General features: G+C 50.3%; 1 protein-coding gene across 3 annotated transcripts in view; it reads left to right on the plus strand.

Moving 5' to 3' along the window:
• CMBL (carboxymethylenebutenolidase homolog) overlaps positions 1-8,814 on the plus strand; it is a 23,314-nt gene extending 14,500 nt beyond the window's left edge. For all 3 annotated transcript variants that reach the window (XM_040630555.1, XM_040630554.1, XM_008689903.2), the window contains 3 exons: positions 4,221-4,363; positions 6,521-6,612; positions 8,063-8,814. In XM_040630555.1, the coding sequence (XP_040486489.1) occupies positions 4,221-4,363; positions 6,521-6,612; positions 8,063-8,242 (415 nt within the window). In that variant the 3' untranslated portion in view covers positions 8,243-8,814. The remainder of the gene's footprint in view (positions 1-4,220; positions 4,364-6,520; positions 6,613-8,062) is intronic.
• Positions 8,815-11,682: the final 2,868 nt, after the last annotated feature.

Consider the following 11,682-nt stretch of genomic DNA (forward strand, 5'->3'; position numbering starts at 1 on the left):
CCCCCCCCCCCCCCCCCCCCGCCCAATCGTGGTGGGACTTCCTCGGGCACAGCTAATGCTTAAGGAAACTGGCTGTCATCGAGCACCGTATGTGGCCTGGAAGGTGGGACACCAGCAAGCTTTCCTGCTGCCCAGCAGGCTCGTCTGCTTCCCTCTCGGAGAAACTTCATGGCGCTCATGCCAAGGGAGCTTTGTAGGTGGTGCGATTTCCCTTGACACTGGGGGCTTTGGGGATCCATAGGGTCAACACTCCTTCCTTCCTGTCCTGGCTGCTGAACCAGTCGAGGCAACGGTCAGAGGAAAGAAGCTGGAGTGGAGGCTAGCTAGCCCCATGATTGCTCAGAGGACTGGAGACCGAAAGGGCCATCCCCTCCCCCCAGCCTAGACCTGACCTCCCAGCTCCCCCTCTGAGAGACTTCGGGCCCAGACTCAGGCCCATCAGACCAGGACTGCTGTCTTGACAGGGTCCAGGGAGCAGTGAGAAGAAAAGAGGGGGATCCCCCCAAGATTTCAGTTTTTCATTGAATTAGCTCCACCAGCCCAGAAGCAAGGATCTCAGCTGCCGCTCAGACACCCTCTTCTGTCTGGGCTACGTATGGAGGGGGAAAGGGGCCAGGAGTGTTCTCTCATGCCAAGCTCTTTCAACAAGTAAATGTGAGCCCAGGGCAAAGGAGGTTTCTCCAGCACCAGCCCTGATTCACCTTGGCCATCTGTCCTTCTGAACACGCTCCTTCCCCGTCACCTGACGGGAGCCATGGGTTTGATCAGCTGCTCCCCCAGCTAAGGTTGGGGAAACTGCTAAGAATGTGGTCTCCTGCCTGTGGCCACTCGGTCCTTGGAACTTTCTGCTCCTTTCTTCTCCCACCAGAGTGCCCTTCAGAGTTGACCCCAGGGCTGCTGGCCCTCTCTGTCCCCTGGGCTGGTGGACTCTGGGCAGATCCCTGCCCATAGCCCAAAGGGCCAGGGGCCCTGCTGAGTGCCCCTGCCTGGCTCCTCGGCCCCTTCTCATGCCCCACACTCACTGGGGCCACCCTCTCTCAGGAGCCTGTGCTCCTGGCTGCCCTGGGAGCTCCCGGCATGGCCGAGCACCCGAGGCTGTGTTAACATGCAGTCACCTGGGCGCTTGTGTCACCAGCCCATTAGCTGTCCTTGGGACTGTCTCTGGGACATCAGCTGCCTCGTTTTCCTCTGCCCCATCCTGAGGAGTATCCCTGCAGGGATATGAAGGCCTGGCTCCCTCACCTCCAGTCAGGGGAACCCTCAGTGGCCACGCCAGCTCCGAGCTCCCCTGAGGAGCTGGCTGGGGCCTGTGTGGGGACTGCGCCACAGCCAGCTTCTCCCCCTGCCCGGCTCTGCGTCCGTCCCTCCCCTTCGCCCCTGAGGTTCCTGGGGACAAGCCTCCGGCACACTCACCTTTTCCGAGTCCCTCCCAGGGGACCTGCAGCCCCAAGAGAAACAAAATGAAGCAAGAAGCGAGGAGAAAATGAGAGGTGGAAGCACAAGAGAGGCACAGAGACTGGGACGGGATGTGAAATTCAGCTTTCCCTGTGGGGCTGGGGTCGGCGAGAATAGTTGGGACCATTTGCTGCTTTCTGAGGAGATGCTGTGTGGGTCTGCCTTCCCCTTGGGGGAACTGCTAAGAATATGGTCCCCTGCCTGTGGCCACATTGGCCACACGTCCTTGAGCACAAAGCACAGTGATCGTTTCTGGCAGGTGTTCGAGTAGCCCAGCGGTACTGTTCTACAGGGGAAAGGGAGAGCCACGCATTTTAAATAAAAATGAGACATAAAACAGAAACACTGGGTGGGGCACCTGGGTGGCTCAGTTGGTTAAACATCTGACTCTTGATTTCGCCTCAGGTCATGATCTCTGGATCGTGAGATCAAGACCCATGTTGGGCTCCATGCTTGCTTAAGATTCTCTCTCCCCCTTCCTCTGCCGTACCCCCTCCCTGCTCATGTGCTCTCTCTCTCTCAAAAAACAGAACAAAACAAAACAAAAATCAAAACCAAAACAAAGAGAAACACTAACTTAGAAAGGAGACTGAAATCCTTTTATCTGTCAAGTATTTTTGTTTGTAAGTCACAGAAAACCCATCTTGAATGCTTCAGCAGTCATGGGATTTATTGGTTTATAGAGCTGGAAAGAGGTAGCTTCTGGCTTGAGGTAGGAGTTGTTTATAGTACAGTATTTCCAGGACTTGCCTTACAGCATTTCTCTTCATTGCCTGTACACTGGCTCCATTCTCAGGCAGCTTTTGCCTCTGGGTGGCAAGATGGCTGCAGCAGCTCCAGCCTTCCACTGTTCCCTTTACAGCAAGCCAGCAACATTCTCATTTTGCCCTGATGGTGAGGGCTCAGTCACAGGTCCATCCTTGAATCAATCATTGTGGCCAGGAGATTGCTATGCGCCGATGGCCAGCCTGAGCCACACACCTCACTCCTGGAACCTAGGGCAGAGTCCCCCAGGGTATACGAACCAAGCACTGGGGAATGGGGGGAAAGGTTCATCCAAAGCTAAACCCTGGTGCTCCCAGAAAAGTGGGGAACACTGCAGAGCAACACCAGCAGACATGTTCACTTGAGTTAAAGTATTTTTATAGAAATAGTCTCTTCCTTCTTGTCCCCTCCAATTAAAGCAGTTATTCTTAAGATCAAAACATTCGAGGAAAATTTAAAACCCCAAATGTCAACTATTGCTCTTTCCACGTTATCTTGCGGAATTACTTAATTACTGCTCACATTATGAGTATAACTATACGCAGTGGTGGATACATATATTTAAAGGTGCTCAAGGACATGCTGGGATCAAAAGGGAAGGGAAGTGCAGTAGAATGGCTTTCTTTTTCTTTTTTAAATCTTAAACAGCGTTTCTTCCTTATCCGATCAAACAGAACATTCCGGCTGGCCTTGCTTCCCTATATCCATTTGCGTGTTTGCCTCTAGTTGAAAATGCACTGAGTTGCAAACCAGCAATTTGCAAATGAACCATTTGCGAAGACAGGGCCGCTATTCTTGGTACTCTCCTGGCTTGCGTGGTGCTGGCGGATTTCCAAGTCCCTCTGTGCTCTTTGGGCACGGGAGGGGACGGGCGGTCCGGAGTCGGGATGTTAGCTTCGGGAGTGAATGTGCCAAGTCAGAGAGTTTGGGGAGCTGCCCGGTTGGGGCTGGTGTCTGTCGGAGGAGAGCAGGCTGCGGTGCTCGGTGGGGGTGGGTGGGGGGGTGGATCTTGGGATCAGGTCTTAGGAGCTGTGCTTTGGCCTTTGACCTTGATCTGGAGGCTGTGCAAGGCCAGGGCTCAGCTTTCAGCTGGGACGTGAGCTGGTCTGATCTGTGGTTTGCAAACAGCCCGCTCGTGGCTCGGTCAGGTGGTTGGAGGAGGCTGTGCTTGGTGGTGAGAGCTGTGGGGAGACCCGTGGGGGAGATATGCATCACTGCGACAGCACGTGGTGAGGACAGAGCTCCAGAAGATTCGCAGAACTTCCAGGAAGAGCTGCTGCTGAAGCCCCATTACTGTCCGTCAGCATAGCACTTGCTGTCCTGCTCGCTCCCCCTCCCCCCGGGGGGGGGCTCACAAAATACCTCTTGATGTTTTGCCTGCCTCCCTCCCCGGGCTTTATTGAGATACACTTGACATATAATGTGTAAGTTTAAGGTGTATGCTGTGTTGATTTAACACATTTATATATTGCAAAATGATTGCCCCCATAGCCTTAGCTAACACCTCTATCCCGTCACATAGTTACTCTTTCCTTTTGGTGGTGAGAACGCTTCAGGTCCGCCCTCGTAGCAGCCTTCACGGAGAGCATGCAGTCTAATCCACTCTAGTCACCAGGCTGCACATTACAACCCCGAACTGGAAGTTTGTGCCCTTTGTCCAGTATTTCCCCATTTCCTCGTGCCCCGCCCCGGTCACCACCCTACTCTGTTTCTCTGAGCTTGGCTGTAAGTGATCTGTATCTGTTGATTCTCTCTCTCTCTCTTTTTAAAAGATTTTATTTATTTATTTATTTGACAGAGAGAGAGAGACAGCTAGAGAGGGAACACAAGCAGGGGGAGTGGGAGAGGAAGAAGCAGGCTCCCAGCGGAGCAGGGAGCCCGATGCAGGGCTCGATCCCAGCACCCTGGGATCACGCCCAGAGCAGAAGGCAGACGCTTAACGACTGAGCCACCCAGGCGCCCCCTGTATCTGTTGATTCTTGAATAACTTTCTGTTCTAGAGAGGTGGATGCTGTCTTGAAGTATCTGAAACAACAGTGTCACGCCCAGAAAATCGGCGTCGTGGGATTCTGCTGGGGTGGAGTGGCCGTCCATCACGTGATGATGAAGTACCCCGAATTCAGGGCAGGGGTGTCTGTCTACGGTAAATCTGCCTTGTACATTTACACAGTGCAAACAGGAGGAGGGGTCGAGTGACCGCCACGAGCCTCTTCCCAAGCTAGCAGTGCCGGGAGCCCTACACAGCCCGAGACGCCCGTCGTAAGGAGCTTGGCTTTACGAATCTGGAAGTAGAGGTGCAGGTTCATAATGCAGGAACCAGAGGGTGTCACGGGATCGAGGAGTCCTGGTCCCCACAGTGTGCTGTTGGGAGACTCACCTAACCCGAGGCCTCGATTTCTCCCCCGAGGGTGAAGGGGAGAACATTTATTTCGTGATCATGGTTAATATCAAGCACTATCCTTTATGAGGAACACCTCTGGACGTATTTTCCCAAGATAGGAGTTATTTTCAGCTGCATGTGCACACATAATATACGTATAGAGAAGGAAGGAAAGAAAAGGAAAAGACTCTAAAATGTAGGTGGCAGCATACGCATTTTAGCCAAACAGACCACAGGTATAGCAGTGAAATACCAACACGTGTGTAGAGACGTGGCATACTAAGTTCATGATAGAGAAGCGGACCATAAAAATGTTAAAAAAAAAAAAAAAGACAAGACACAGAAGGAAATTTGGCTTTCTTTCATGATAGCATGTCGCACAGTTACACTAAAGATTCTTATTTGGATTAATGGTTTCTTGCTGTGGTATTTTTGCTTACTTTTAGCATTAAAAAAATCCTTTAAATACTAACTTACATCAAGGAGAGTAAGTTGTCATTTGCTGTTGGGCACAATGGGGGTGACTGTCCCCTTGTGTGAAATAGCAGAAGGCTCTCCTGCGTGGACGCCTCGCCAGCACCCCCTTCTGGCCGCTGTTGCACACTGCATGAGCTGCAGAATGTGGCAGGACTCAGAGCCGCCTGGGGGCATCAAACGGATGTCCAGCCACGCAACGTGGCCTTAACAGAGTGGGACAGGGAGCGTGGTCATTCCTCCTGTGGCTCCCTGCCTCCTCAAGAGGAGTTAAAGGTGAGGGAGGCTCTCTGGGCTACTTAGCTTTGCTGTGCTGCCCACAGGATATGGAAGCAGGAGACACCCATTATTTTCTTTTTCCTACTGACGTGGACCCTGCCCCCGACCATACCTGAGCCAGGCTCCTCTGGAGGTCCTCTTTCTGAAGAGGCCCCGACCGGGCTCTGTCCTTGACCCATTGGGGCAGTTTAGTGAGAGTCCCCCACTTCGGATGTCTGACCAAATTCCTCACCCCCCACACTCTGTATCTTGTCGGCAAGAATCCCGTCATGTCCTCTGGCCAGAATCCGTCCTACTCTGATGTTTCCTCTTTGTCATTTTGCACCCACCGCCCCCCACCCTGCTCCTTGGCCATAAATCCCCACTTTCCTGGTATTCTGGTTGAGCGATCTCTCTCCCCTACAGCCAAACCCCACTATGGTGGTCCCTCTGGAATAAAACTTCCTTCACAAGTGTCAGAATAATTTCCTTTCACACTACTGTTATCTTAAAATGGCATCATATTGCAGAACTTTGGCTTATTTTCCTATACGAGTGGGCACACCCACAGTTCTCTGAATCCCCAAGGCACAACAGGCTTTTGGCCAAATGCTCACTAAAATTCTGAAGTGAAGGATGAAAGGTAACTTTTACAGATGGCCTGTGAGGACCGGGTACCACACCGGTGATGTCATACCCGTGACATCACACCTGTGGTCTTGTCTGAGCACAACTAGCCCGTGAACAGCCGCCCACCTTATGAATGAAGCCACTCGGCAAACTGAGGTCAGAAGCTGTGGGGCTTGTGTGGACTGTGAGAGACTTCTAGGACAGTAGTGGCCACATGGTCTGGATTTGAAAGTTTGTCACCTGTTTGTCAATGAAGGCATGTCACACACGGGAGCATTTTTCAGGCTGCTCCTGTCTCTGTGCAGGGCAAGCAGACAGCAAGGGCTAATTCTATTGTTTCTGGCCTGACTCCTCGTGAAGTGAGAGCAGGAAGGTCTGACTAGGTAAGTTTCTCTTTGAGGCTAATTTTATAGGCCAGGCCACTTCTGTGGAATTGCTAAAAAGGAACTAAACCGAAACCCCAAAGCACATATTTTACTTTGAAAAATCAAACCAAACCCACAGAGATTTCTGAGGCTTGTGTTGGAAAATCCTTCATGTTTCTGCCCCATCTTCCAGGCATCGTCAAGGACTCTGAGGATGTGCACAGTTTAAAGAACCCCACGTTGTTCATTTTTGCTGAAAATGATGCTGTGATTCCCCTTGAGCAAGTAAGTTGGCATTGTTCCTCTTCTCATTTCTTTTCTTTCTTTCTTTTTTTCTTTTAAGATTTATTTATTTAGAGAGAGAGCATGCTCATGAGTTGGTGGAGAAGCAGAGAGGGAGAGAGAATCCTTAAGCCGACTCCCTGCTGAGCATGAAGTGGGACCTGGGGCTGATCCCACGACCCTGAGATCATGACCCGAGCTGAAACCAAGAGTCCGATGCTTAACCAACTGAGCCCCCCAGGCGCCCCTCCTCTTCTCATTTTTATATTAAATAATATGGTTTGCCCTTTCAGGGAAAATATCCCAAAGGGTTCATTTGTTGCTCCAAATATTATTCAAGATTAAAGTTTTTTTTTTTTTTTTTTAAAGATTTTATTTGTTTATTTAACAGAGAGAGAGACAGCCAGGGAGAGAGGGAACACAAGCAGGGGGAGTGGAGGAGAAAGAAGCAGGCTCCCAGGGGAAGAGCCTGACGTGGGGCTCAATCCCAGAACTCCGGGATCACGCCCTGAGCCGAAGGCAGACGCTTAACGACTGAGCCACCCAGGCGCCCCCATCAAGATTAAAGTTTTAAAGGTGATGGGGCGCCTGGGTGGCTCATTCGGTTGTGTCTGCCTTTGGCTTGGGTCATGATCCCAGGGTCCTGAGATTGAGCCCCACATGGGGCTCCCTGCTCAGTGGGCAGCCTGCTTCTCCCTCTTCCCTCTAATGCTCCCCCCCACTTGTGTTTTCTTTCTCTGTCAAATAAAATCTTTTAAAAAAAAGTTTTAAAGGTGGGTGTTGTTAGGGACTTAGGGGCTGTAACCCCCTAAAAGTGCTCCTGTTGTGGTCTGTTTACTGGGCATTGAAGCAGGCCCTGACTCCCCATCCTCCTATGTGTAACCCACCAGTTAAGGTGTATGTCTTTAAAGACATGGGTGTGGGGGCGCCTGGCTGGCTCAGTTGGTGAAGCTTGCAACTCTTGACCTCGGGGTTGTGAGTTTGAGCTCCATGTTGAAGGTAGAGTTTACTTAAAAAAAAAAAAAAAAAAAGAATTGGGTGTGTTAAACCCAGTATGTTGATAAGAAAAAAGCAGAAGAAAACTGGATCAAAAGCAGTCATTTAGAAATTATTGTTGTTATTCATAACTAACACATTATATTAATACAAATTTAAAATAATTTATACTTGAATATATTGACTATTTTGTTATATATTGAATGATACACAAAAGATATTAATACAATTTCAAATAACTGATATTGTATCATTTTTATATTGCTCAGAATCCTCTCCTTTGCCAGAGGTAAGGACTGTGTTAGGTATAAAATAAAAAGTAAAAAATTCATAATAGCTCCAGAACTTAAGGCAGTGATGTTAAATTTCTTTTATGAGCATTCAGAGAGGATTTGGAGAATGGAAAATATGACTAGATTGCTAAAGTCATCCTATCGTGAAATCTTTTGCGTATCAGGTGTCTTTGCTGACCCAGAAGTTGAAAAAACACTGCAAAGTGGAATATCAAATTAAAACATTTTCTGGGCAAACCCATGGCTTCGTGCATCGAAAGAGAGAAGATTGTTCAGCAGAAGACAAGCCCTATATTGACGAGGCAAGAAGAAATTTACTCGAGTGGTTGCACAAGTATGTTTAGCTGTGGCCACGTGTAAAACTTCCTCAAAATAGCTCACATCCAGAAATGTGCTTTGGGATACAGGGTCATTTGATTTAATTTTCACTTTATATAAATCAAGGAATCCTGAAACTCATTATTTCCTCTGAAACATAAATTCGGTAGAAAAAGCTAATGCATGATAGAATTTCACTTTTAACCCCCAAAAAACAAAAACACAAACCCAAGCCCGGTCAGTCCCTGAAGAATTTGAATGACAGAGTAATATCCTCACTATTAGCAAAAACCTAGGGCTGTTGATGGAGCCGCTGACAGCTCAGGTGTGGACTTCTTGCTTTTTAATTAAGTACGTCCTTTAAAATGATGAATGTGGCAAATGATGAAGGCCATGAACTATAACCTCAGATTCAGAGCCCAGCTTAACTGGGCACTTATCTGTCTTAATATAGACGACTCTGTCACGTTCATACGTGGCACTAGGAGAAATCCTGAGGTTAAAATAGGGTTTCATTGACCCAATTACATCAAGCCAATAAACTTACTTTTTGAATGTGTGGCTTTTTCTAAAAGCTAATAAATAACAATGGATTACAGTGACCGTCTCCGAGGAAGTGATTTTCCAGAACAGGGCATCTTCCGGGCCCAGGGCCTGGGGTTGCATTAGAAATCACTCATGCGTTCACGTGGGAGGTGTACAGGGTCAAGTTTCAGGTTTTAGATTTTAATTACTTTATATTAAATCTCACAAACAGCTCAGCTCCTCGGGAGCCCCAGCCCCATGCCAGGCACTCAGCGGCCGCACGTGGCCAGGAGGAGCCGTATGGGGCAGAGCCAGTCTGCGCCAGGAAGGGCTCTTCCTTCTTCTCGCTGTGCCCTGCTGACTTCCCATGAACCCTAGGCTGGACAGCGGACACTCCCACCGGCCCCTCTGAGTCTGCAGATCCAGAAGGGCCACCTCGCTCCCCCCGCAACGCAGGCCTGGGCCCTGCAGGATGTGCCCTCCATCAGGTGGGACCATGGCAGGGCCTTTTTCACCCCCATGTGCCATGGCCAACTTGAGCCATTTCCCATCAATCCTAGGCCTCTGGGAGGGAAACCCACACACTTCTATTCTGGAGGACAGGAATGAGAAGGGTCCCTGTGGCATCAAGGATCCACACCCACCCCTTTGTTTCTTCCACGGCTGGGCTTGCGGAGTCCCACGACTGATCGTTTTTGTTCTGTGAGAGCGGAGGGGTGACAAGATGGGTCCCTCTGGAGAGGGAGAGAAAAAGGGAGCAGTGATGTGGGCCTCACCCAGGCAGGGAAATGGAGAGGAGAGGAGGGATTCCAGAGCGTTTAGAAGAGTCCTGGGAGGACACAGTGAACTGTCTGAGGCCTGCTTAGAGATGATGCAGGTTAGGGAGAGAAGCTTAGAGATGATGCAGGTTAGGGGAGAGAAGCAGGGCTGTGGGGACAAGTTTGGTTTGGGTAAAGTCTGGAAGATCCGGTTTTCTTGAGCTAAAAATACCCCAACTAATAGTGGCTCGACTAACAGTGGCTGAGAGAATAACACTGAAGTCTCATCCACAACACTCCCAATTGGGTCCCAGAGTGGTTCAGGGCCCGGATGATGTCAGGACATGGACGGGTGCCTGCCATTCTGGGCCCTCTCATGGGTATGGCTGCAGGCCTCCTCCTTCACAGAACACCAGCCAGGGCAGGAAGGGAGGCCAGCGGCTATTGTTTTGTTAGGGAGGGAACTCTTTCCCAAGACTCCCCCACCCTTAATCTGGGACTCCCAGCTTCCAGAACGGTGAGAAAGCAATGTTTAAGCCACCATCTATGGTGTTTTTGTTCTAGAAGCCTGAACTAAGCCGGTTATCTACTAAAGTTTCAGGCTCACTATCATTCTTGAGAAGTGTGACTAGTTCAAAGGTCTTTCTTTCAATTAACAGTGGTGTTCCGGGGTAAGGGGGCTAGTTCGGCGTGCACCACCACCGTGCCGGCTACAAGGACCCGCTCTACACGCTTTGTCATGGAACGTTAGAAAGCTGTGGGCTCCAGGCTGGGAGCTAAGATTCTGTGTTCGCGTTGATTCAGCAAGGCCCTCCTTTAGGGAAAGCGGCTTTTTTCTTCTTGTGCGGTGCTCAGTGACTACTGTTAACAAGGGAAAAGGCAAATAAGCTTTTAATATGACCTCACGGCCCTTTGAGACGGCCCAGGCCCCTCAGGCTGGGACCACACTTGAAACCACTGCCAGGTCTGTGTAAAACATTTACAAGGGCCCTTAGGACACCACGAATGCTTCACACACCTTCCCTCCTGCGGTCACCTCCTCCCTGCTTTGGCCGACCTTGAACACATTCTCTAGGCAGCCGTCCCTCTCTGCCACACTCTTCTGGAGTTTTAGATGTGACCTCTGTCGTGCAAGCCGCACCCAAAATGGAGCAGCACAGGTCCATGCCTACAAATAACTATCATCTCATTACTACCGACCCCCCTCCCCCCGGCCCCAACTCCTGATCCTTCAGCGGAGCCGGATGACCTCTCAGCCCTTCCAGAAGCAACTGTACTTTCCAGTGGTTGCTTATAATGAAAGACCAGGCCATTTAGTGGACATCGAATCAATCCAGCTAGTGTCAGAGTTGGGAACCAGCTGGAAAGTGCCACCAGCGGTCTGGCCTGGGGGTCCCGTGCCTTGTCACCCTTGCTGCCCCCGCTGGAGCGCAGGGACTGATCCCCTGCTGGGTGAGCCAGCTCTCTGGGCCCCGGGTGGTGGTCAGGGTTAGGAAAGCCGGCCTGGCAGGAAGGCATGTTTGCAGTCTGCTGAAGCGTCAGGTGGAGACCTAACAGCTGAAGGCCGCCCAGCAAGACCCCCAGCACTCCCTGGGGTCGCAGGTCCCAATCTCAGCTACTGAAGACTGGATCTTCTCCATCTGATGGAGACTGGTTCCTTTTGCTCAGTGTCCTAATCCTCATTACAGGGTATAGAAATAAATGTTCTTGTTACAGACAAAAAAAGGGGACACGTAACCTGTCAAGAGATTTGTAACTGGAAAGTAAAAAACGTCACGTTACCTTGAAGTGGTCCTCACGAGGCGAAATCAGAAGTTTGTGAAACATCTCTACAGGTCCCGTTCACAGGCCGCGTCGTTCCTCTCAGCCCCCAAACCCGCCAGGAACGTGTGTGAGGTCCGTATTGCAAGGGAGGGGTAAGGTTTAGTGGCTCTTCTCAGGAAATCACAGACCCCTTCAGGCGACATGGTCCAAAGCTAGCTGCTGTGCTGTCTGTAGGCTGGAGTCAGTCCCAGTGAGGTGGGTCTCTGTCTGACTTGACTCCAGACCCAGAGGCTCATAGTACAAATTATAACAGGGCTACTGCACGCCACATTTTGAAATGAAACACACAGGAGGTTCCTCGTGCAGTAAGGTTTTAAGATGTCATCTATTCATCCGATAGCGTGTGCATGCGAGCACGA

Source organism: Ursus maritimus, unplaced genomic scaffold, assembly GCF_017311325.1.
Source record: "Ursus maritimus isolate PB19 unplaced genomic scaffold, ASM1731132v1 scaffold_15, whole genome shotgun sequence".
In the NCBI taxonomy this organism is placed as follows: Eukaryota; Metazoa; Chordata; class Mammalia; order Carnivora; family Ursidae; genus Ursus; species Ursus maritimus.